This window comes from Cyprinodon variegatus, unplaced genomic scaffold, assembly GCF_000732505.1.
Source record: "Cyprinodon variegatus isolate N-32 unplaced genomic scaffold, C_variegatus-1.0 Scaffold126, whole genome shotgun sequence".
NCBI lineage: Eukaryota > Metazoa > Chordata > Actinopteri > Cyprinodontiformes > Cyprinodontidae > Cyprinodon > Cyprinodon variegatus.
In genome coordinates, this window is record NW_015150579.1 from 1,014,974 (window position 1) to 1,039,516 (window position 24,543).

At 38.1% G+C, this 24,543-nt stretch overlaps 1 protein-coding gene across 2 annotated transcripts in view; it reads left to right on the forward strand.

Annotated features, from left to right (window-relative positions):
* The window catches only part of LOC107085501 (SEC14-like protein 1), a 27,347-nt gene extending 7,630 nt beyond the window's left edge, over window positions 1-19,717 (forward strand). Inside the window, exons 3-17 of one of the 2 annotated variants that reach the window (XM_015375839.1) lie at window positions 9,769-9,918; window positions 10,031-10,162; window positions 11,534-11,662; window positions 11,922-12,192; window positions 12,509-12,618; window positions 12,700-12,889; window positions 13,383-13,471; window positions 13,645-13,715; window positions 14,138-14,309; window positions 14,457-14,591; window positions 15,412-15,546; window positions 16,088-16,339; window positions 16,444-16,622; window positions 17,366-17,392; window positions 18,885-19,717. In XM_015375839.1, the coding sequence (XP_015231325.1) occupies window positions 9,769-9,918; window positions 10,031-10,162; window positions 11,534-11,662; window positions 11,922-12,192; window positions 12,509-12,618; window positions 12,700-12,889; window positions 13,383-13,471; window positions 13,645-13,715; window positions 14,138-14,309; window positions 14,457-14,591; window positions 15,412-15,546; window positions 16,088-16,339; window positions 16,444-16,622; window positions 17,366-17,392; window positions 18,885-18,990 (2,148 nt within the window). In that variant the 3' untranslated portion in view covers window positions 18,991-19,717. The remainder of the gene's footprint in view (window positions 1-9,768; window positions 9,919-10,030; window positions 10,163-11,533; window positions 11,663-11,921; window positions 12,193-12,508; window positions 12,619-12,699; window positions 12,890-13,382; window positions 13,472-13,644; window positions 13,716-14,137; window positions 14,310-14,456; window positions 14,592-15,411; window positions 15,547-16,087; window positions 16,340-16,443; window positions 16,623-17,365; window positions 17,393-18,884) is intronic. The other variant, XM_015375840.1, reaches the window with a different exon arrangement.
* The last annotated feature ends 4,826 nt before the right edge of the window (window positions 19,718-24,543 follow it).

Here is a 24,543-nt window from a genome sequence, read left to right on the forward strand (position 1 = left end):
GAAAATGAAGGCTAATCATGTTATGGGTGTACTATTCCTTTAAGCCATGATATCTGAGGATGGGGTTATTTTTTTTTTATTTTTATAACAAATAGCATTTCAGAACACATTTTAAAAATCTCATCAAATCTAACAAATGTTTAATATTGATAATGTATCTGGAGGAGAGACTTCAACCTTTTATAAGAATTACTGTTATCAAAGGTGTTAGTTGGGTACATTTAGTCCTTTTCCTTCTTAACCCAGATGTGGATGAACAGTGCAACATCATAACTGGATGTCTGCTTTATAAAGTACATGCTATATCCCTTAGCCTCCTTCGTGCAAGGAATGAAAATAAAATTATTTCAATAAGGCAGTCCACAGGTGCTGTAGATGAATATCAGTGTCTGCTTTGCTTAGTTAAATTATTAAACTAAAACTGATCTTCCTGATAAGAGTCATTATTCTGATCCTCTGTAGGATCAGAATGATGACTTTTATCAAAACTGTAGTCAAAAACTATTTCTTTTCTTTGTTTTGTACAGTGCCTTTATTTATGTTTTTTTATGCTGCACTCATCCCAATGCCTTCCTTTTTTTTCTCTGGTCTAATTCCTCCAGAACCGGTCTTTCCAGGGTCAGCATCTTGTCCCACCGTGTCCTGACCCACATATGGCCAGGTTTTGTTAAAGCCTTACAGCTCAATTCTCTGCTGCAATGACATCCCGGCTTTATTTCATAGTTTTAATCCTCGTCTGAGCTCGTTGGCTCTCAATGCTTAATGGTCTCGTGTCCTAAAATTTCTACTTATACAAGCAAATGCTCTACTTCATATTTGACTATTTTGAATGGGAAAGTTGTTATTTTTTTAATGTCATTGTAGCACGTTTCTGTTCAAAAGAGAGCATGTTCTAATGGAGTGAAACTTGCTCTATAAAGGGCCTCTAATGAGAGATGGAATGTCAAGAAGAAAATTATCCAAAGTTGCTTTTAGCAAATTGTCCTTATTGGACTTTTCTTTTTAATGCCTGGCTTTCCCATCATTTCACATGCTGTTTTATTTCAGATAATTCCTCCACTTTACTGAATTACTCTGCCAGAGCCTTTTTATGCAGTGTCTAATTCACTTACCTTGCCAGATTATGTTTGCCAAGAACAGTCAGGAGCAATAGGCTGTTGATAGGAGGAGGGGGGTGCGCTTTACCATACAGCAAGCTCCTTCAATGACCATGTGACTGCAGGAGCCAATGGGAAATTTCAGCTGATTTCATTCACTGATCACCAAGACACTCATTCAACCTCTTTTACTGATGCAAGGTCGAGATGCTGCCTCAGTGGGCCCCCTCCCAACCCCGGTCTGCTTCTCTGCTCGATGCATATAAATGTGTGCATACGTATTCTTACACAACCAGCCCTTAACTATCGTTTCACACTGAAGTCCCTCTACGCTGTGTCAGTGAATGGTCTGCAGGGGCTAGATGGCACTGAGAGAAAATGGAAATGTACTCTCTCTTTTTGTATTTTAGTTTTTTTTTGTTTTTTTCTTGATTTGTTTTTCTCCCTGTGATGACTGTTTAAGGCTATTTATCGTATGAAACAAGCGACATAGGTTTAAATTTAATTTAAAGATGAATAAAAACAGATGATTAGATTTTTTTTTCCAGCAATATTTTCTATGTTTACTTTGAGAAAGAATGAGCTTTCATTCATTTTGGCCTTTTCACACATTACCTGAAATGTGCAGTTGGTTAATACTTTTACATTCCTATACTTTAATGCTTTACTTGAAGTTGCAAATAAGTGGAAAATCAGATGAGAGATGTGATTACCGGTAATAATTTATTTTATAGCATCGCATGAATGAATAGTAACATGGGCAAAAATGAGTGCATTTGGCTCTTAGTTTTGATGATGGCTCCAAGTAGAGAACATCAAGTATAACACCAAATGTCAGATTGTTTTGTTAACATTACTAAGGACTCTCTTGAGTTAAGTAGAGATCTAGTTATCCAGGTCATGGTAATAAAGGGTACTTTTTTTTATCCCTAATACTAACCAACCATTTGCCAAACACTTTTCTTACTGGATCAAAACTGAAAAATACCGTAAAACCACCAAAATGAGTTTTCTGAAGTAGTTCGTAGTCTGTTTTAGTTCTTCTCAATAAACTCACTGGTTTTAGTGTTTACATGTCTGTATAAGTGCTGCAGGGAGAGAAACACTACGACTGGATAGTTGGTTTTCTTACGGTGTGTTCATACCAAACGCATTCTGGTTGTTGAAACAAATGATCTACATGCAAAATCTATGAGGCACGGCGTCGAGCAGCTTCAGCATGTCCTAGCATCCGGAGGGTCATGGCATTACAGCATCAGAGAGTACGAGTGTTCGCTGGAGCTCAGAAATTGAAAAATTTGCAGCTTGATTTTTGAGAGTCAACCAATTAGAAATCCAGGAGTTTTTTATGGGAGACAGACTCTACAAGCAAGTTGTGATTGGTTCTGCAGAGCTGTCTGCATATAAAAAAGTGAACAGAAACCAGTTGGAAAAAATAAAGTCAGGAGTTGGATTATGTACAAGTATTAGAGGGTGATGTCTGATCATTATTTTAAACATTTTTTTGCATTTTCTAACAGTTTATAAATACCTACATTTACTAAAAAATTTTAAAACCTGCTGGCAAAAAATATTCAACTGAATCTGTTTTTTTTTGTGGTTTTTACCACAAACCTTAAAAACACTTCACTGCATGCAGCTATAAACGCTGTCGCTCGTTGGTATGCAGGGGATCTGTCGCTCCAAACAAGTGCTAAATATTTTAACAGGCTCATAATCCTGATGAACTGACTGCACAAATTAAGTTTTAAGGTGGAATTTGTCACTTAAAATTGTGTGAAAACATTTTTTTTCAACTCATCAAAGCAAATAAAGCCAAGCTATTCTCTACATTGCAACAACAGAACAGAGCTGTTATGATCATGCCTTTACATCCAATATCTGGGCTGGTATTTGAAATCCCTTTGTTCACAAGATGTTGAAAACCATGGGTTAATGTAACTGCGTACTTGGCAAATTGCCCCTGCCTTTATCCAAGTGGGTGGTTCTTGCCAGTGGTACCAATACAGTAGAGCAGTGGGTGGTATGGCATGTAGGGACCCAAAGGCTCTTTTGTTTGATTTCTTAGGTGGGGAGATTGTTCTCTCCTACTTCTAATCAACTGTACACACTGACTGAGAGGGGTTTTCTTTTAATTCTCCTTTTCCCCTATTGCTATAAATTGCCTTGCTAATCTTGGATTAAATGTGTACAGCACTTAAAAAAGTTGGATATATAAACAAATAATCCTATAAACATGGTGTTAGCTTTTTGTCAACAAACTTTAGACAGAACCTGTCAGTCATGTTGGTCTAAAGCTGTTTAACAGGTTGGTAGAGGACTGAGACGTAAGACATGAGAGCTTTTTCTTTTGTTCCTCTGTAAGGATTTTTTTTATTTACTTTGTATCACATTACAGGCTTGGTATACCTTTGCTTTGTCTGTTTATTTTAATGCAAATGGTAACATGAAACTAGTGAAACTGGCTTTGTTGAAAGCTGAATTCATCAGACTTCTTTGGCTTTTTACATGTAAAGAATTTTATAAACAATGGGTATCTTGGTAACGGATTTTGTTTTTGTTGTTTTATATTGCTATTCTTTGTCTGTTATTAATACCTAATTCCCCGGCTGGTGACAGGAATGAGCCATCATATAAAGTTTAACGTTCAAGGCTAATTTTGTTAGACTTTTAGTCATATATATACTTCACTGTATGACAGGTTGATAGTTAAACCTTCGCATGAGGTTCAACATGAATAAAGCTTTAATACAAGTAATGGAATATTAAGAATTTTTGGTCTAATATCGGAGCCGCCAACGAAGGGGTATTCCTCTTGTAATAATAAACCAGTAACGTTCTTCCTGCTAATTAAAAGAGGGAAGGCTCCTTTCAAGTAAACAATTTTAACTTCTCTCTATTCTTAGCAGCTTTTTATTGCATGCACAGATGTTTCCCCTTTTTCTGCTCTGCTATAACACATCTATTCTCTCTCCAGTGAGATTAAGAGATTATTCTTTTGCATTTTTTTTATCCAATCAAGCTGAAATTATGTTTAAACATCAACTGCGTTTAATGAACCAGGGTAAAGTTAGCAGAACCGACATGTTTTATCAGCAAACATTGCGTACCAATCTTAGAAACGATGCCTAGATGTTTATCTATTCATACCAAACACACTACATCCAGACAAATCAATCTGTTCCGTTTCATATACGGGATTATTCCAAAACGAAGTTAGACGTATGACCCATCTGATGTGCAAACTCAACCTGCATAATGACGGCTCTGATAGATGGAGGCCCGGAGCTGCCTGAGGTGCTGGTCAGGAGCTCGTAATGATTTGCTCACCAAAAACAGACTAATTGACGTCACCCTCCTGTCAACGGCCCTCAGTAAAATAGACTTTTTATTTGGATCTTACGTCAATGATGGTGGTATTTGTTATATAATATCTATTGAGCCTTTTTAAAGTGTAAATGTCAATGAGAAGCATCACTGTAGCCAAATATTTGACTTTGAGTTTTTTTTTTTTTCTCAGGGTTCCTACAAAGGGATTTCATTTCACCATTTAAAAAATTTAATATAAAATAATATAAAAATGTGTGTGTGAAAAGAGGCATTTTTATAATGTTTTCATTAATGAATGAGCTTTATAACTGGTTTGTCTGATCCAACCTTGATTGTCAGTATGATTGTTTGGTTTCATTGTCATTTATTATCCTAGGATTATTGTAAAATGATCCATCTGTAATCAGCCCTAACTCTAAACCTTGAATATGATATGACATTTTGTGAAATGCTCAAAAACCGATTCGAAGGAGTCGTTTTTATAAATCAAACCCAAATCTGATTTTTCTGAGAATAACAGAAGTTAGCTGCGCTTAATTTTCCCTGATATAAGCAACTACAAAACTTCAAAATGGACCTTATACAATACTTGGCCTCATTTTTACCTATTTTAAGGCCATTCCATCAAAGTTGGATCTGCTGGTGGTTTTTGCATGGTTTTGTTGTCAGCACATTTAACTAAGAGCAGAGTTTTCAATGAGATTATTTCATTCATTCAGATCTAGGATTTGTTATTTGATTGTTCCCTTTGTTTTTGTTTTTTGAGTAGTATATTTTTATTTAAAGCTATTTCAGTCAGCATTTCAAGTATTTAACAATAATTGAATGAAAGAACAGCGGCCACTTAAAGAACATTTGGTGCCAGATGCCTGTATTTTTCTCTCTACAACACACCCAATAACCCATTTGTTTGTTACAGAAGGAGAAGTCACCATTTCCTCTTCTTGTGAATTTCTCTAAGAAAACCCAGCATCAGCTTTACCACGGCCCTTTTAGTGTTTATGAACTGCTCTGCTGTTTTTTCTATTTACCTAATCTCCGAGCTGTTCTCTTCTTGTGTTTTCATCATAAAAGTGCCCCCAACCTAAATGTTCCCTTTTTCCCCGCTAGTTGAGCCGACTTAAAAATAGCGTAAACCGACCTCTATGTGGCAGCTGTTTCTGTTATACAACGATTTTGTAAGCCTGCAAGATATGGCTGTTATTCTTAGTAAAGCTGGAAGGGTGAGGCCTGTTGGGAAAGAGGTTTGTCATGCTCTTTGTTTGGCTGTCTTTTTACGGATTATATAGTAGTTATTGGCTTGAAGAAAAAAAAAATGTCTGCATCAGAAAATGGTCCAGGAAATGACTACTGCTATATTTTTTTGGGTGATTACTGTGTATCTTCTTCTCAACAATGTACTATATGAGAAACATTTGATGAAAATTAGGACTACATCTGCTCTTTTGGAATCAAGAAATTTGGTTGCATGAAATTAGGTCCTTAATTCCTCTTTAAAGTTCCACTCAACAAAAAAGTACCTATGTATAACACAAAACCATGGCACTTAAATCCCAACTGGTATTCTCCTGTCCAAGCAGCTCTTTGCAGTAGTGATGTGGCATCGGCTGTCTAAAATACATTGTGCCCTCTTTCTTATAAAACTCAGTGATGCACCTCTAAATTGAGGCGTATCTCAAGGCATTTGGGTTTTTAAGGAGGCTCTTTCGTTGAATACTTTTCTCATTGTTTTCATTACTTTGCTGGTTCTGTTTCATCACAAAATGAGGAATTTGGCTCCCTATATCATGCATAAGACAGGTTCTAGCAACAAGTGTTGTGTATATTCAATTATAAGAAAATGTTGATAAATCTATACCCATTAAAAAAAAAATCTTAAGTCGTGGCTGTAGGACTATGGATGTATCATTAGTTGATAGTCCTCACTGCTTTAGAAGGCTGGGGAGCTCTACATCTTGTTTGTTTTCCTTGCGCTGCTAAACAGGAATCCATGTGCCGTCTCGGTGAAGTCGTTTCCCTGGAACATTAAAAATGTGCTCGTTAAAGGCATGCTGCAGCTTGAACTGTGGTATGTGTTTGCAGAGGTGTTGAATGAGAAAAACACGGCATCCCAGCTGTTGGATTTGCTTTGCCTGTGGGCGAAGGCGTTTTTGTTTTTATATTGCAGTATACCCATTTCATAAGTTTTGTTTTTTTTGTATGGTGGTTAATGCTATAAATATTTCAACATGTAAACACACCCATCTCGATATCCCAAGTCTTTCTCACAGAGAAAAAACAAATCCTTTTAAACACCAAAGCATGTTTTTATATGTGAGAAGTGTGTTTTCATCCACAGTGAACCTAATTTTTTTCCCCCTCCGCCATAGTTTGAAGAGGAATGCTTTCCTGTGTTGCTGCTTGGCAGCCTTTGTGTTTCTTTGCCAGGTAGAACACTACCTACATTTGCATGTGCCTTGCAGGACGGTCTGGCCTTGATTTGCATTGTCTCTTTGTTTTTGAAACCCTTCAATTTCCCGAATCTCCCTTCCTGAAAAAACACAAATCCTATTTTCCAGACTCATGGCGTTACTAAATTACTCTTTGTCCAAAGGGAAAGCATTGTTTGGTGTATGCAGGAAGAAATCAAGAAACAAAGCATTGTTTTTGGATTTTCTTCTCCCCTTCTCCACCAGTGGAAAGCATACAAGACCTCCAACCAAATTCCAGAGGAGGTTACTCATAGCTTGGCCAACAGATCCAATCACTGTGGAGACTGGAGTGCCGTGTTCTCACACTCAGCTATCCTCGTTTAGCTTTTACAAAAATAAGTTGGCCTGCTAGAGTTTTCCTTCATGCTAAGGCAATCCAAGAGTTATTAATTCACATTCTCCAAAACCATCATTTATGAGTGTGTTTCACTCCTCTGCGTTATTCCTCTTAAAATTAAGGGTTAATATAGTATATGAAATGCATTCATTTCCACACTGTTTCCTACTTTTTTTTTATGAATAGATTTAAGGAACACTGTTGGTTATTTGGGTCAAAAACAGTTGATTTAAATGGATGATTTGGGTCTGGTTAACTTTTTTTTTTTTAGCCGTTTATTTCAAGTTTCAAATTCTCTTCAAAACAAGAAGTGTAAAATACATCACTTTGACTTTATGCGAATCCCTGGTTGTTTTTTTTTTACTTTAAATAATTTCTTTAGAAAAATGGAAGAAAAAGAGAAAAAACTCTTTTTGCGTGAGCTTTTCAGATGTACTTGTGATATCGCAGAGAGGTGATTCACATCTCTCTAATATAGGGTTGTTTATTTTTTTCATTATTTTTGATTTTTCTTTTTCTTTTGTCTCCAAAGAAAGAGAGAAATTCACTGGAGAAAAGAAATGCTCCTTTGATGTATCTATTTTTATTCAGACTTTATAAATGAGACCTACAGCAGGGCAGAAAGCAGCAGAAAAAAGGGAGCTTAATAGAGGAACCACGTTAATCCTTTATTGAAATATGATAAATACATTTTCCAGGAACGCCTCATACAAACTAAGTTTATATTTTACCTAATAAACTCCCATTTCCCAGAAATAAAAATGGCAATTTTTTTTATGTAGGGTTGGCCTTTTGATATTTTTTATATACGGTATCCTTTTACAAAAACAGCAGGATTGACAGAACTCTAATCTTAATGGCTCTGGCTACAAAAATACTGATAACTTCTTTGGCAACAATAGTATAGATTTCATAGAGCAGAGAGCTTCAATAGTTGAAGGGAAGTTAGCCGTTGACACTATTATGATGGTAATAAATTCTATTTAGGTTGCTCTACATGTCTTTGATCATGTCAATAAAACATCTATGAATGTTTCAGATGAGTCAACTGAATATGACTGAAACGAGTTTGAGATAGAAAAAAAAAAAAAAAATATTTCACATGGCCGACAATATAACTATAATATGGAGTAAAGCTTCTCAATCAGTAAGCTTTTTGTAGTGTTTGTGTATTTTGTGAAATGATGAAAATGATGGGTTCTGTCACAGATCTGCCTGTATTTCGTTCATTCACCCGTTTGGGTCGATGAAGCTGAAAATTAGATTTTGCTCTTGCTCATTTCATCTAGTGCATTGCTTTTGTTTTTTCTTGAACTATTTTAGTTAAAAAGTTGAGCAGAGCACTTTTAGTTACAGAGTGAAATAGCCGTTATAATTTATTGTTTTGCAAACGCATGCCATTTACTGTGAATTTGTTTTTGCTGCAGGGTTGTTTATAATGGATGGAACAGATGTTTATGCTCCAGGCTGTTGTGCTGACGGCAGAACAAAGCTGAACACCCCAGTGTTTGAGAGCATCAGCTGAAAAACAGAGCTCAGCATTCATTTATTCAAAAGACAGTGGGCAGCAGAGTGGCCTGGTAGCAGCATGAAACAAAACCCCCCAAAATATGCAGCCCTCTGCTGCTCACCCCTTTCAGCCTACATAAAAACAGAAGTCATATTTTGGTTGGCTCAGTCTTTGAGGAGCCTTTTCCTTTGTTTGGCTCGATTAAAGACATAACATTGTCAACATAAGCCTTTTATTTTTAAGATCTCTCACGTGCTGCTCAGGTTGTCTCAGGCAAAAATCTCTCAAGTGTTTTCAGACATTCTGTACATTTCCACTCTGAACCAGGAAATACAGCCTCTCTCCCCCCTTTTATTTAACTCTTACATTTCCTCTTTGATTTTTACAGCACTGCACATATTTACAAAATGTCTACATGAAATGTTACAGTTATATCCTTAGATAAAAACTGTAACTAGATCAGGGTCGTAATCAATTCTGGAAATCCCCACCAAAACATATGAGCTAGAGGGGATATATTCAACACACCCTGCTGTCAAGACATGCCTGCTATGAAACAATACCAGTCAGATTCCTGGATGTTTTGTATAGACCATCACATTTTGGATGAAACTGTTGGTGCTGCATTGTGTACTATACCTTAGTTTGCCTGTGGTTGCATGTTTAATATTATATTCCTTTTCTCTGCCCTTACATTCCTATATTTGTGTCGCTGCTAATAATGAGTTAAACATTTGTTTTTGATTAGGGACGAAATTTAGAGATTAAGTATTTATTTTCCTCTGGTTAAATAAATAATTAAATGCTTTCTTACCCATTTAACTAGCTTCAACAATAGATGAGTGTTTCCTATAACTTTTTTTAAGGAAATCCTTATGTAATCTGAAAATGAATGAACTTGCTGGAACTATTAGATTTCCTTCTGCTCTGATTACTGGAAGGAAACCTGAAACCGTGAATTATCTCTATAGTTTATGTCCTACTTCACACTATTGTTCCTCTTTTTTGCCCTTTCTTTTCCAGGCATACGAACGCCGCTTCCCCACCTGTCACCTCATCCCCATGTTCGTGAATAGTGACGTGGTGAACGAGGAGACGAGCGAAGACGGCTCCATCCACAGGATCGAGCGGCGCTGCGCTTTGGATGTTGATGCTCCACGTCTACTTAAAAGGGTCAATAATACCTGAACTCTTTAGCCCTTAGTTTAACTTTTATACATGCCTTTTACTAATTTCATGCCATTCCTTTTTAAGTAACTGATTTTTTCTTTTCTGTGGTTCACAGATTGCTGGTGTAGACTATGTGTACTTCACCCAGAAAAACACGCTGAACAAAAAGGAGAGAACTCTGCACATTGAATCTCACAATGAGACGTTTTCCAACAGGGTCGTCGTCCACGAGACCTGCTGCTATTCAGTCAGTATTCAATTCAATTCAGTTTATTTATATAGTGCAAATTCACAACACACGTCATCTCAAGTCATTTTACAATTCAACCAGATCATACAGTCAGATTGGTTTAAAGTTTTCTTTTTAAGGAAAATCAGCTGATTGTATCGACTCATTGACTCGACCACAATCCCTCAGTATCATATAACTATGCTGCCATACAGAGCCACTTATAGGGCATTTAGGAAAGGCAATAATACAATTTTATCTTTAGAGGCACAGGAAAGTACAGATAATTTGTAATTGCAGTTTTGTGGCTCAGAACAACACAAGCCAGAGTCAAAATCTTCAAGTTAATGTCAATTTTCTCTTAAGGATTCTCTGTTATAAAAAAAATAACTCAAATACTGATTTACAACTAGCATCGCTTCCCGGTTCCCCCTCCTTCAGCAGCAGTGTATCTGATTCCAGATCTGTCTGTTCATGTGTGGAAGTGTTATGAGCTAATGAGGCCAAGCTTATCGTATTAGCTTCCAACCGACTAGAATGCTAATTTTAGGTCCAAAGCCACACAGAGGTTCTTTGCAGGGTGCTGTGTCACTCTGTGGTAGCGGTAACCAGGATGGACAGTGCAGTTAGGCAGCTAATGGACCTGAAATGTTTTAGTACTCAAGGGCGATGAAGCTGCCACCACTTTGCCACCAGGATCAGGGATCTTTTGCGGTCTGGAAAAGTAGGAGATTTGATTTTGATTTCCAGTTGTGGTGTTCATTATTTCTTTCTTTCCTACTTTCCCCCCCCCCTTTTTTCGTTTTTGCTCATTTCCTGCGTTCCTGCTTGCTTCCTTTGTGTGGTTTCTCCTGGATTTAGAATATGTATATTTTATCATGAACACAGTGGGTATACGTCTGTGGATAAAACTGTTCCAAAATGGACCAAGAACTTATCTATATCTTTATGTTATCTTTAGTCTTAAAAAGTGATTGAACCCTGAACACATTTGATATTAAGATAAAGAAGTTGTTCAAAATATACATTTAATATGCGTGCTAGGCTCATAATAATGGATTGTTGATCATAAAATAGAAAAATGGGTATTTTCTCACACTGATTCATAGTTTCTAACCCTTGACTGGTACAGCCTTTACATCATTCCCTATAAACATACAGTTTTATGTTTTATGTGTATTTTGTCCACGTTGAATCCAAACAGCTCATGTGTAAAGCTTTGGCTAAATTTACCCAAACAGACTGACACAAATACTCCCACTCTGTGTGAGAAATGCTGTATTTGTGCGTCATCGTCTTGTGTGGTCGCTATGGTAACAGTTGCCCTCTTCAGTGTGTGGGTACACACAGTTTAGGTTACAGCAGTGTTTTGCTGTGTGTCATTTGCAGGTCCACCCAGAGAATGAGGAATGGACATGTTTCGAACAAACGGCCAGTTTGGACATAAAGTCCTTCTTTGGCTTTGAGAGCACCGTAGAAAAGATCGCCATGAAGCAGTACGCCAGCAGTATCAACAAGGTGTGTGTCTATGGGATTCAACCTCCTATTATGGGAGAGGTTTAGGTGTTTTCTTTGCTGATCTGCGAGTGTATAAGTATTCAAATTATAGCTCTTAATTAGTTTACACGTTACAATGATTAATCTCCACAGAGTTTGATGGAGTTGTTGTATTTTAGGCTGCAAATATTCAGTTTTTATACATTTCAATTAGAGGAAATCCCATATAAACATGTTGTCAGTGATGTAATATATAAATTCACATTTCTTTACTTTTCAGGGAAAAGAAATCATTGAGTTCTACCTAAAGGAGCTTGAGAATGAGGGCGTCACCCATGTACCCCGCTGGTCGTGTTCCACCATTAGTCCTGCTCTCCCTGAACCAAACAGTCTCTCCACCAGCCCGCCAGAAATACAACACGCCATCACGCCTACCGTTTCTGCCTCACAGGCCGCTGAAACCAAAGATTGCGCCGCACAGGATGCAAAGCAGGATAATGGTGCCCCTCAGGCAGACAGCCTAGCAGAGATCCTGGCTGGTACACCTGAAGGTCTGTTTCCTCAGATAAATGAAAGCTGGATGTTGTCCCTCACTGCCTGCTTTATCTTGGGAGAGAATAGGGACACTTGCTTTATAAGTGCTTTACATGAAAAAAAAAAGTTTAGATGAAAATTGTTTGCTGGTAGCGGCATGAATGAATTAAAAACATACATTTTCTGAAGATTTACACTAACAAGCACATGCATGGATCTGTGTCTGCAAAAAAAAAGTTAGATTAACTAGATTTGTTTTGAGTGTAAAAGTCATTTGGGATTAAATCACTGCTGTAATTGATAAACTTGTTTGTTTGGAACATTTTGCTGCAGACAAACTGGATGCAGACTACATCAAACGTTACCTTGGTGACCTGACGCCTCTGCAGGAGAGCTGTCTCATCAGACTTCGCAAATGGCTTCAAGAGACACACAAGGGAAAGGTATTTGCAGTAATTAAGTGGAACAGTTTTCTTGTTGCTTTTAGCAACTTGTCAAAGACGTATCTGTTTTGCTCCTTTTAGATTCCCAAAGATGAACACATCCTGCGCTTTCTGCGAGCCAGAGACTTTAACATGGATAAAGCACGGGAGATACTGTGCCAGTCGCTAACATGGAGGAAACAGCACCAGGTGGACTACCTGCTGGAGACTTGGAACCCTCCACAGGTTCTTCAGGATTACTACACCGGCGGCTGGCACCATCATGACAGAGGTACACCGCAGCGCAGAGCCACACCCAAAGTCAGCTGCTGAAATCTCACATGCAAAAAATCCACGTGCAGCAGGCCTCCTTTACAGCTCGCTGCACGTTTAGACAAACAACCCATCCTTACAACAACTTTTAATCATTTGGCAGCACGTTAGCTGTTCAGTCACCCTCAATATCCTGCTGCACTGACGCCAACATTAAGAGGAAAAATCAGCCCATTATGTTTACTTGAATAGTTTTTCCTTACGCACACGGATGTATGCTGCGTTCTGGACTGTGTTTTGGGTTACTTGGTAGAAAACAATGACGTAAACTTCATTGGAACTCTGCTTTAGTTCAAAGCAAGATAGCGTTTAATGGGAACAGAATAATAAACCATTTCCCAGAGCGTACGTTCACTTATTGTTCCACACAAAGCAGACCTTTCCACTTAACCTCTTTGTGTTGAATGTAAACATTGTGATTGATCGTGTCAATATTTGTTCTACTTTATTAGACGGTCGTCCTCTGTACATCCTGAGGCTGGGTCACATGGACACCAAAGGTCTGGTGCGCGCCCTTGGAGAGGAGTCTCTTCTCCGACACGTACGTAGCCAAACCTGCAGTTCTGGTTCTGTTCCTTACAGAAGGTCGTTAGTTTATAGGTCAATGTTTAGCTCACAGGTTAGGGAGCTAATGACCTAATGAGGATGTTTGCAGCAGATGACCCACATTTTTATCCTGTTGATGGTAAAGTTGGTTTTAATGTGACATTGCAGGTGCTGTCCATCAATGAGGAGGGGCTGAGGCGCTGTGAGGAGAACACCAAGGTGTTTGGTCGACCTATCAGGTAAAAAAATGCTTTTTGTTTAGTTTTTTACCTCTGGATGTAGGAGATACAACTGCCATTTCTAATAGATGTGCTGTAAGTGGCTGTGGCACTTATACAGATTAGCACCACGCTATATTCTCCATAGTTGGAAATGGCATTCATGACTCATATCTGGGTGCAGAGCGTCACTGAGCTCAGATGGGTAGATGGAGGCGCTCCACCAGGAGGTGGGCTGTGAGATAAGGGCTCGACAGACGGGCATCGCAACTATGTGTCTCCGACAAGTTGCTGCAATCAGTGTTCACAATTACCCAGCATTACTTTCATCACTTACACCAGCCTTCAGGGTGTTAGGAGAGGAAAGGAGAGTGCAGGATACTTCTAAGTGTATTGTGTGCTGGAAATTATCCCCACTAATCCTCTTGCACCCTTCTCCGTAGCTGTTGGACTTGCCTGGTCGATCTAGAGGGGTTGAACATGCGTCACTTGTGGCGACCCGGGGTCAAGGCACTGCTGAGGATCATCGAAGTTGTGGAGGCAAACTATCCAGAGACTCTGGGACGGCTGCTTATCTTAAGAGCGCCAAGAGTTTTCCCTGTCCTCTGGACCCTGGTGAGAACTGATGGGGGGGACACCAAACAGCCTCTGCAGTTAGATTAAAAACCAGTGTCTCATTTGAACCGAACACAACCAAACACTTGCTACCCTGGTGAATTATTTTATTTTATTTTTTTAAATACTTTTTAACTCTGATTGCAGGTGAGCCCGTTCATTGATGAAAACACCCGAAAGAAGTTCTTGATCTATGCAGGCAATGACTACCAGGGTCCTGGAGGGCTTGTTGATTACATAGACAAGGAGATCATTCCGGACTTTTTAGGAGGAGAGTGTATGGTAAGTGTGGAGTTTTGCTGATATTTTCAGACTTAAATCCTTTTTAATTTTGAACAACCATAAACATAAATTCATTAATTTGGGACAGACCTTAAAAGAGTGTAGGGTTGTAACCATACTAAAATTTAAAGCTCAATATTGACATCCAGGAAAATATTTCATATTGGATTCCAATTTTGATACCACTGAGATAAAGAGAATATATTATTATTATTATTATTATTATATATTATTATTATTATATATTATTATTAAATAAAGGCATAAAAAACACTTTTTTTTTACAGGGAAAGGCTGACCTTTTTCAATCTCACCATGAAACATGTTTTCTCAACAGAATGGCACATGCTACTTAAATAAATGGCCAAGAAATCTAAGATGAACAATGGCCAAAATGCAAAAAACACTTATCTTTAGTATTGATACAATACCAAATTAGTATTGTAACCAAATGCAGCATTTGAGCATTGATAATTTTCACAGTATCAAAAGTTCTGACAACCCCAATGGAGTGAAAGCTAAAAGACTCATGGTCATTACTTCTTATTCTTTAACAGAGAAAACTGAAATGTCTCTATTGAAAAAGACCCATTTTTCCATCCATGTCAAGTTATGCACCATTTCTTGTAGGTGTATCACATAAAAACCCAATGTAATCAGTTAGAATTTGAGATTGACAAGACAAAGTCTTAATAATATTTAAGAGGTAGGGAACACTTTCCAAAGCTCTTAATATTTGAATGTGATTCTTGTAGCTCACAATCTAGCTGGAGAACTCTCTTCAGTGACTCTGTTATCCGCTTTGCGTGCTTTTCTTCAGTGTGAGGTACCGGAGGGCGGCCTGGTTCCTAAGTCCATGTACCGCACAGCAGAGGAGCTTGAGAACGAGGATGTCCGTCTCTGGACTGAGACCATCTATCAGAGTGCCAGCATCTTTAAGGGCGCGCCACATGAGGTGAGACTCAATACCCACTGGAGTAAGAAATATATACAGAGGAGCTTTAAGGGTTTGGTAAATCTGCTGCCATCTAGTGGCGATGGGTTTTAAATTATTCCCTGTGACAAATAAGCACCCATTATAATCAATAGGAGCATTTCCACTGGCTCCGCAGGGCTGCGTTGTCTGGATGGCAGGACAGTTTGACCCCATTCTATTTTTGCCAGAGCCAGGCTGGTGTTAATCTACTCCGATCTGAACTGAATGTATTTGAAAACCAATCTGTCTGCTGTGACATACTGTTCCTATCATGTTGCATAATTTAAACCGGTGGGACAGATGTCGCCTATAATTATCCCTCTAAGCGGATCTCACTCTGCTCTCCCTGAAGATATATAAATACATTTAAAGTCAACTTTAGATGTGATGATGTACATTTAGCTTTGTCTTTCTTAGATCTCAGTTTGATAAAACAGTTTACTCTTTTTATAAATGCAAAATGTGTTTTACCTAGTTGCTGTGTGTACTTGAACCTTGCTCATTTGCTTCCTCCGAGCAGCTTGTGATCGAGATCATCGATGCTGCCTCAGTCATCACCTGGGACTTCGATGTGTGCAAAGGTGACATCGTTTTTAACATCTACCACTCCAAGCGGGCCCCCCAGGCCCCACGCAAAGACCCCCTGGGCACCCATGGAATCACCTCCCCAGGAGTCAACAACGTCCAGCTTATCGACAAGTCCTGGACTCTTGGGCAGGATTACAGCATGGTGGCATCACCTTTGACCTGTAAGGAGGGTGAGAGTGTGCAGGTGAGAGTCTATCATCATCAGGAAGATCTTCTTATTTATTTTTAAACAAAAATACACTTTTTTGATGCTTTTGTCTCTAATAATGAGTTTAATTTCTTGCTCAGGGCTCCCATATAACCCGTTGGCCAGGTTTCTACATCCTCCAGTGGAAGTTTCATAACATGCCAGCCTGCTCAGCCACCAATTTACCCCGAGTGGACGATGTCCTGGCCACCTTGCAGGTGTCCTCACATAAGTGTAAAGTCATGTACTACACTGAAGTGTTGGGCTCTGAGGACTTCAGGTTGGTAACTGAGCTATTGTTGTTTTTTTATGTGATTTTTTTTATTTTTATTTTCTCCACACAGTAAATCTGGTTATAGTATCTTAGTGCCTTACAACAGCACCCAAAACTTAGACTTTTTCACTTTGAATCAATCTACAGCCACAAATGTCAGCGTGTTTAAAAATGACTTAATGTACGGAAAAAGCATAGGATAGTAAAAGCAGATTATTTTGATGTCACAAAGATGTCAACATATAGCAAAAGACTTGGAAAAAACTATGCTTCTTGAAATGATTAACTGGGAACCATATTTCTGAGTTTTCCTCTTAGAAATAATGGAAGCCATCTGTCCTTTTCCTTCCACTTCATAATAAATCACTGCTGTCGGCCTGTTGCACAAAATCCCCCAAATTTTTCCTGCAAAGCGTCAAAATCTGAAAGTGTGAAAGGCACTATATGTGGAAAAGCTTAAACTCTGCAGTCCTTGTCCCTCCCTCTTAAGAAATACTTCTGTCCTCTAAGTCTATAGATCCTTTTTTGTGAATCTTTTGTGGCTTATGGTTAAAGTTTCCTGTTCTATATAACAGAATTTTACTTGTTGGAAAAAACATGACAATTTAAAAAATATTTTGTTTCTCTTTTTTTTATTTATTTATTTTTTATTATCCTTTTAAATGATCTTTTTCTGTCCAATCCACTGTTCTATTGCTCACAACCCCTTCCTCCTCCTCCTCCTCCTGCTGTGTCTTCCTCCTATGAAGAACGGCTTGCTGTGATGTGCAGAGTTTGTAAGTGGCTCAGTGTTTGCCCTTTTTTTTTTTCTTTAGCTTAGCTCATAATTTTTTGCTGCTTTTGGCTGCTAAACAGAGTGCCCGCCCCCCCTCCTCTGAAGTCACGCTTCTAACACTGCGCAAAACACAAAAACAACAAAAAAAACTTCTTGTCTTGCTTCTTGTTAGCAATGCTAACCAAGCATTGAGTAACAGGACTTGTTTTTCTCACGCTGAAGAAATCTTTGCACCACAGTTTGGGGTCTAATCCAGTCTTTACTTATTGTGCTTGCATGATTAACTTCCTGTAAACACTTTCCCAGGTGGGCAACGTAAACACACTCATTAGAATGTGCTGGCTTTCAAATTTGCCTCATTTTTAGTCACTTGTAGAATCTTGTTTTGATGTCATTTTGTATCACATTCTTTTCTTTATTTCATAACTACAATCCTAACAGTCCAACTCATTTTAATTCTACCTAAAGATAAGACACTTTGCTGATAATAACCTAACTGATGAAGACATTAATACAAAACCAAACATTGCTTTCTTTATCTGCAAACATTTGAACTGGATTCAGTTTATAAGTATCTGCGCTAGATTCAGGGATGTGTGTTTAAGACTGCTTGGTCTCTGGGGGCCTGTAGTCTGAGCCATGTGTAGGAAAGTTTAATGTTGGTTACCTGAGAACTTCTTGGCTTCTTTAGCCAGCAGTCTTATGTTTGTCCAATTCAAAGTCAAATAAACAAATCCTACATCATGAATGTCCATTATCATCTCAGCCACCTTTCTTTTTCTTAGGGCTTACCGTTGTCCAGTGGATGATACGGCTCAGAGACTGTAGCTACAGATCATTTTTAAGCACATTTATCTAAAATAAATGAATCAAATGGCACCTTTTAATCTTCCTTAGCAAATGTAGATTAAAGGCTCCTAATGGGGAAATGAGAGCAGATTAGCTCAGCCTTCCTGTTACCAGCTAAATGTCTTGCTCTCTCTTGCAGTCTGAATGAACCACAGTGCTACCTCAGCAGTGTAGCTTTGTTTCCTTGGTCATTTGTTACCACATGCTATTGACAGGGAAATGATTTGTTCTCACCACCTGGACAAGAGCAGGATCTTAAGTCCCCCAAGGCTGGATCCTGTATGAATCTTCAGTCTTAAACGTTTTGAAGCTGCTGTGGTTTCTCACGGTTTTCATTGTCTGCTCAGACTTTAAACCTAAATGGAACCAAACAAGCATGCCTTATTTAAGGTTATTTAAGCCTCCCTATGGTGCTGACTTTGATGGTTTGAGTAAAAAGCTTTAGTAGGTGATGGTGTGCTGGTTTTGGTGCTGGAGCGTGTGGTGTAGCTGGAGCTTTAGACTGGGCTTCCTTCTGCAAGGTTGATCACAGTGCATGGTTCTGCATGAGTCATGCACACGTTTCAGACGCTTCTTAGCAGGATGCAGTTCAGCTCAGGTCAGTTTCCTATATTCATCCCAACCGTTTTGTTTTTCTCTCCTAGGGGTTCGATGACCAGTTTGGAATCAAGCCACAGTGGTTTCTCTCAGCTCAGCGCTGCTACCACATCCTCTAACCACTCCCAGTCCAGCTCCATGATCTCCAGGTAGAAACTGGCAGCAGCGGACTTCACACCCTGAACCCCTTCGATCCACAGCCTTTATTATCATCATCGTGGAAACCTTCTCCTTCCCCTACGATCCCTCTCGTCTTTGGACTCAATTGCACAAATAAAAGATGAAGAGTTCTGAAACTGAGGCAAAAAAACCTGAACATTTTAAAGGGCTGAAATTTGCACAAAGGATAGATTTTGCTGGAGGTTCCCTTGCAAGGGTGGACATATAAGGTCAAAGGTGGAAGAGGAGAGAAGCAATATTTTCCTCCCATGGTTCCGGGGAGAGACACTGGAGGAAGCTGTTACATTTATGTTCACTTTATCTGCCACTCACAGCACTGAGACGACTTATACCTCACTCATGCTGTTACATTAAAAACGCACCCAAGTTTATGACATGCACAAGTTAATCTCTCCACACCGTTACTGAAAAAAAAAGGGTTTGTGTTACTAGTTAGTAGTTTATAGGTCAAATGTGGGTGGGTTAACGTCCTAACAGACCTGGCTCCAACATAAACTGCTAATAATTGAAGCTCACTGCATCATAGCTGTGCTTTTGACCAACAAACCCCCCCTCACTTTGAGGAGCAGTGGAGTAATATACCCAGGTCTGTGATGTTGGGGAGTTAATCTGCTTGCTGCAGTAACGCAGGTTGGACTTATTACTGTGTGAAACCTTTATTTATTATTTAGATGCATGTAGAGTAGCACACAAGAAGACATAAAAAAAAATAAAAACTCCCTCTAACATCCCTGCAGCATTTATGTAAGAGAAGGAAAGCGACCAGATTCCTGGCGATGCTTGGTTACCTTTCTATCTACAAAAACGGGGAATTCAGATCAAGGAGCGATGCCTCGTCTGATTGGTGAATGTGCTGCTTCTGCTAAGCCAATAATATGCCTGAGTTGGAGTAGTGGTGAAGTTCCTAGTGGGTGCTGAGGTTAGTTCTCCACGTCAATGATGTGGATTTCAGAGCGCAGGTATGGGTTGATGACATTAATCGTGTATTGTATGTGTGCTGGTTTGTGAAAGTTGTGGAAGCAAGAACGTGTGTGTGGGGGGAGGGTCGTTGCGTTTCTGCACACACACGGGTTTACTGATTTATTATTTAAGAACTAAGAGAGCCATTTTTTAAGAGCCATGTGTCAATAAATGCCATTTTAGCCTTTGTAAGCATCACTTAGAAATGTTTCTGCTATTTTCAAGGTGACCACTGTAACATTTCAAAATGCAACACTTCCATGCAGCAGTTTGTAATAGTTTACTTCATATGTTTAACAAAAAACAGCAATTTTGTGGCAATAAGCCTCCTGTGGGGGGAAAGCTGATTTCAATATCCAGGACTGCTTGTTTATAGCTATTAAAGGTCAGCAGTTGTTTGAGGGTCATTCATTGCAATAAAATGTGGAAAAAGGACCTTTTCAATGCAGAGTGGAAATGCGTGAGTGTGTAAAATAATGAATGTTGCCATACAGTGGAGATGTATCTAATAGAAAGTCTTCAACGTTTTCTCACCCTGTAAGCAGATGTTTCCTAATTCCTTCCTTATTGTCGGGCGCACTTTGAGAGCTGCATTTATTTCAGCTACTGTTTGTTTTTCTGTGTTTTTTTTTTTTTTCTTTCATCTTTGGACTTCTGCTTTAGTCAAAATCAACAGCAGTTTGTTGAGTAGCCGGCAGATTATCTCAATGCTTTTCATTTACATCACATTCATAAAATGAGGGCTATATGACCTTTTGTCTGGATTATTCAACAGGATTTCTGTCTCCCTACTTTCCTTGCATATCGTCTCTGCATCTACATGTGAGAAACTAGAAATACAAAAATACGTTTTTGGACGAACAAGGAAATGTCGCCTTTATGTTTTGAAGTCAATAAACTTGAATTATGATGGAAACACCCAGGGAACTTCTGTTTATTTTCTCTATTTATCTTACCCATTGTTTAAGCTATACTTTGTTGCACAGGGATATGCACTAAGTAAAGAATTGGAGTAATATTACACCTCTACTCATTCAGATTTTTCTTTATTCCACATGCAGCACAATCCTGCATCGATTGTTTTACCTCTTACGCCACTAGAGGGCGTTTCTGTGTTATTCACACTGATCTCCATTTGTCATAGACTCCACCCGGAAGTCTCCACAGTGTTTGTGGAATTCATGGTTTCATCAAACCTCCATTCAATCTTACAAACACAAATCAATAATTGAACCCACTGAAAACCCAGTGGGAACCCACTGAAAAGATCATTATAGTGGTTGGTTTTAACATCCATGCTGACATTGAAGGTGAAAGCTTAAGTGCAGCCTTTAATGCTATCTTATTTGCTTTATTCAAAATGAGAATAGTCCCACACATTCTAATCTTCATACTTTGGACCTTGTGCTGATATATGGCATTGGATGTGAATTAATAACAGTAATTCCTCAAAACCCTGTCCTCTTTGACTACTTTTCAATAACCTTCAGGGTTACTTTAAAAGAAGATGATGCAGTTATACATTTTAAAGAATCTGTTCTAATTTATATGTCTTCTGTATCACTGAACAATACTGCTGAGGACAACCAGTTAATCTATCCCTCTTTAAAAATTGATGATTTTGTTGATATGGTTATTAGTTCCCCGCTTACTACCTTAGACAGTGCAGCCACTTTGAAAAAGAAAAACTTTAAAAATAGAAAGCTGGCTCCCTGGTTTAATGCAGAGCTGCACACTCTGTAGCAAAATGCTAAGAAATTGGGGAGAAAATCACGCTCTACATGCCTACAGGAATCCTACCTAGTCTGGAAAAACAGTTACTGCTGTATGAGATGACCCATCATAAAGCAAGAGCAGTTTTTTTCATTAATAGAGGAGAATAGGACTAATCCTAAATATCTTTTTAATACGGTTCCCAAATTCACCCAGAGCCATAGCTCTGTTGAACCGTCAATCCCAGCTGCACTTTGCAGTAATGATTTTATGGGATATTTTTTTTAAATAAGATTGAATCTATTAAAATAAGATCATTAGCACCCCTCTAGTTTTGAGGCAACAATAGAATCTGAACCGGATTCAGACTGCTTTGATCCAGTTGAACTTTCAGAGTTAGAAAAACTACTGACTTCATCTAAGTCTTCAACTTGTATGTTAGATGAAGTATTCTTTTGATCTCTTTTTCCATTTTTTAGATGATTAACCTATACGTGTTACAGGGATATGTACCTCAGGCTTTTAAGGTAGCTGTAGATAAACCTTTACTTAAGACATTGTCTCTTGACCTAGATGACTTGGTCAATTATAGACCTAATCTTCCTTTCTTTTCTAACGATATTGAGAAAATTGCTTGTGATGACTTACACGATAATTAATTTTTTGAAGAGTTTCAATTTGGTTGTAAGGCTCATCATAGCACTGAAACAGCTCTGGTGAAAATCACTCATGATATTGTCATGGTAATTATAAATCTTCCTCATACTCCAGGGTTACCTGTGGAGTACCACAGGGATCAGTGCTAGGACCAATTCTCTTTATTATATATATATATATATATATATATATATATATATATATATATATATATGCTCCCAAATGGTAGAATTATTAGACAGCATGGGATTAATTTCCACTGTTATGCTGATGATACCCAGCTATATCTGTCTATAATCCAGATGAAGCTAACCCATAGATTATAGGCATTATAGGCATGTCTTGAAGACATAAAGAAATATATGACTCTTAACTTTCAGCTCCTGAATGCAGACAAAACAGAAGCTATAGTCTTTGGATCAGTCTTTGAAAAAGAAGCTGATTAGTTGTTTTTTTTATCATTTTGTTTTTAAGTAAATAATTAAAAAAAGGTATTTGAAATTACTTTAAATGTTTAAATATGTATTGTGTGCCATTTTTGGCATTATTTCATATGTGATTTGATTTACAGTAATTTTAAAGTAATTCTATTTCTGTCCCAGTAGTTATTTTCTCTTTCTCAACTTTGATATAAACTGAAAATATTGTGTGCTGTGAAAAAACATGTGGTGCAACCATTGCATCATAAATAAATGTCCACATTTGTGCTTTCCTATATTCAGCTGAGGATTTCTATGAATTATTGTTACTTTAATTTGACCCTATTTAAATTTGTCTTTCTTCTTGGCGAAATTTGTATTTTTCCCCAACTTTTTTAATAGACAAGGTTTTGCTTAATTTCTACACGATACAATAAAAAAACATATAAATAAAACTCATTTAAGGCATGTAATTTAACTATTTGATTATAAGTAATTGTACATTTATTATTTCTTTACAGACTCAGCCTTGCATCTACTTCACTAGATGTCGCTGGTGAATTCACAATTAATTCCCTGCATTTTTCAAGATATTGGGTGAATTGATTACAACAGTTCATAGATTGCACTGTACTCTACACGTGTTTTTATATGTTTTAACCAAACAGCAGAAAACAACACATTAATAATCCACCTTAGTGTTGGACTTTTGCAAATTTAAAAGTAGTTAGGACACCTCTGTTCTTGTTTTTACCTGTGTGCAATAAAAATGTAGGAACAAAAAGTGCTTCACAGCACCATCAGCTCAATGCTTAGCTTCCCTTTAACACATGTAGAGAAAAATCTCTGGAGCTGCCACAATCCACCAATATTAAATATTTAAACTGTGATTTACACAGACTGCTGAAACCTATTTTATATTGTGAATAATGAGAGCATAAACTCAGTATCTTGTATTTATTCTGATACTTGTTGTGTATGTTGGAATTTAAAGAAATTTAAAATGTAGTTGCAATTCAGCAGCGCTGTAACTCAAGTGTCTCAACAAGTGTAGAAAATCTTGGAGGTAAGACATTGTCCAGACTCTTGTTCTATCTACAGATAGAGTGGACCTCGGATAGGACGTAGAAATACCCTGCAGGTGTGAACATACCGAGAGAAGATTGAGAGCAGGAAGTGGTTTTCTGACTTTGACAGACTGATAGGGCAGGAAGTGCAGGCTTGCTCTCACAGGAAATTGATTTTAACAGTCAACAGTCAGCAATACACCCACAAGTAGCCTGGGACAACTGCAAATGCGTGGATACAGGGTTTTGTTCTTACAGATACTGTCAGGCTCAGTCAGAAGGATTAAATGCATTTTCTTAAGATTTCTTAAAACAGAAGTTGTAATCCTTGGCTGTGCACACACTGTCACATTTTTCAAGCAGGTTATTTAATGTGTGAGATACCATTTTAGAAATTTCCTTAAGCTCATGAACCTGTTAGATAAATATATATATATGTTAACTATCTCTTATTGTCCAATAGTGAAAACCAGTTTTGATATAGCGCAAACTGTTTAATTTGTTCTTTAAGGTTGTTTAGGTTTTCTTTTAAATATAACATTAAAGCAAAAAAAAAGGGAGAGAGGATTGGTAATTAAAATATAAAGTCTACAAAACAGAAGGATTATTTGCAAAAAGGTGAAGTTCTCAGTGGCACTTAATGAGGAAGCAAACAGTGTATGCAGCAGAGAAGTTTGAGTCCTGCAGCAGAGCAACCGCAGGCACAGCAG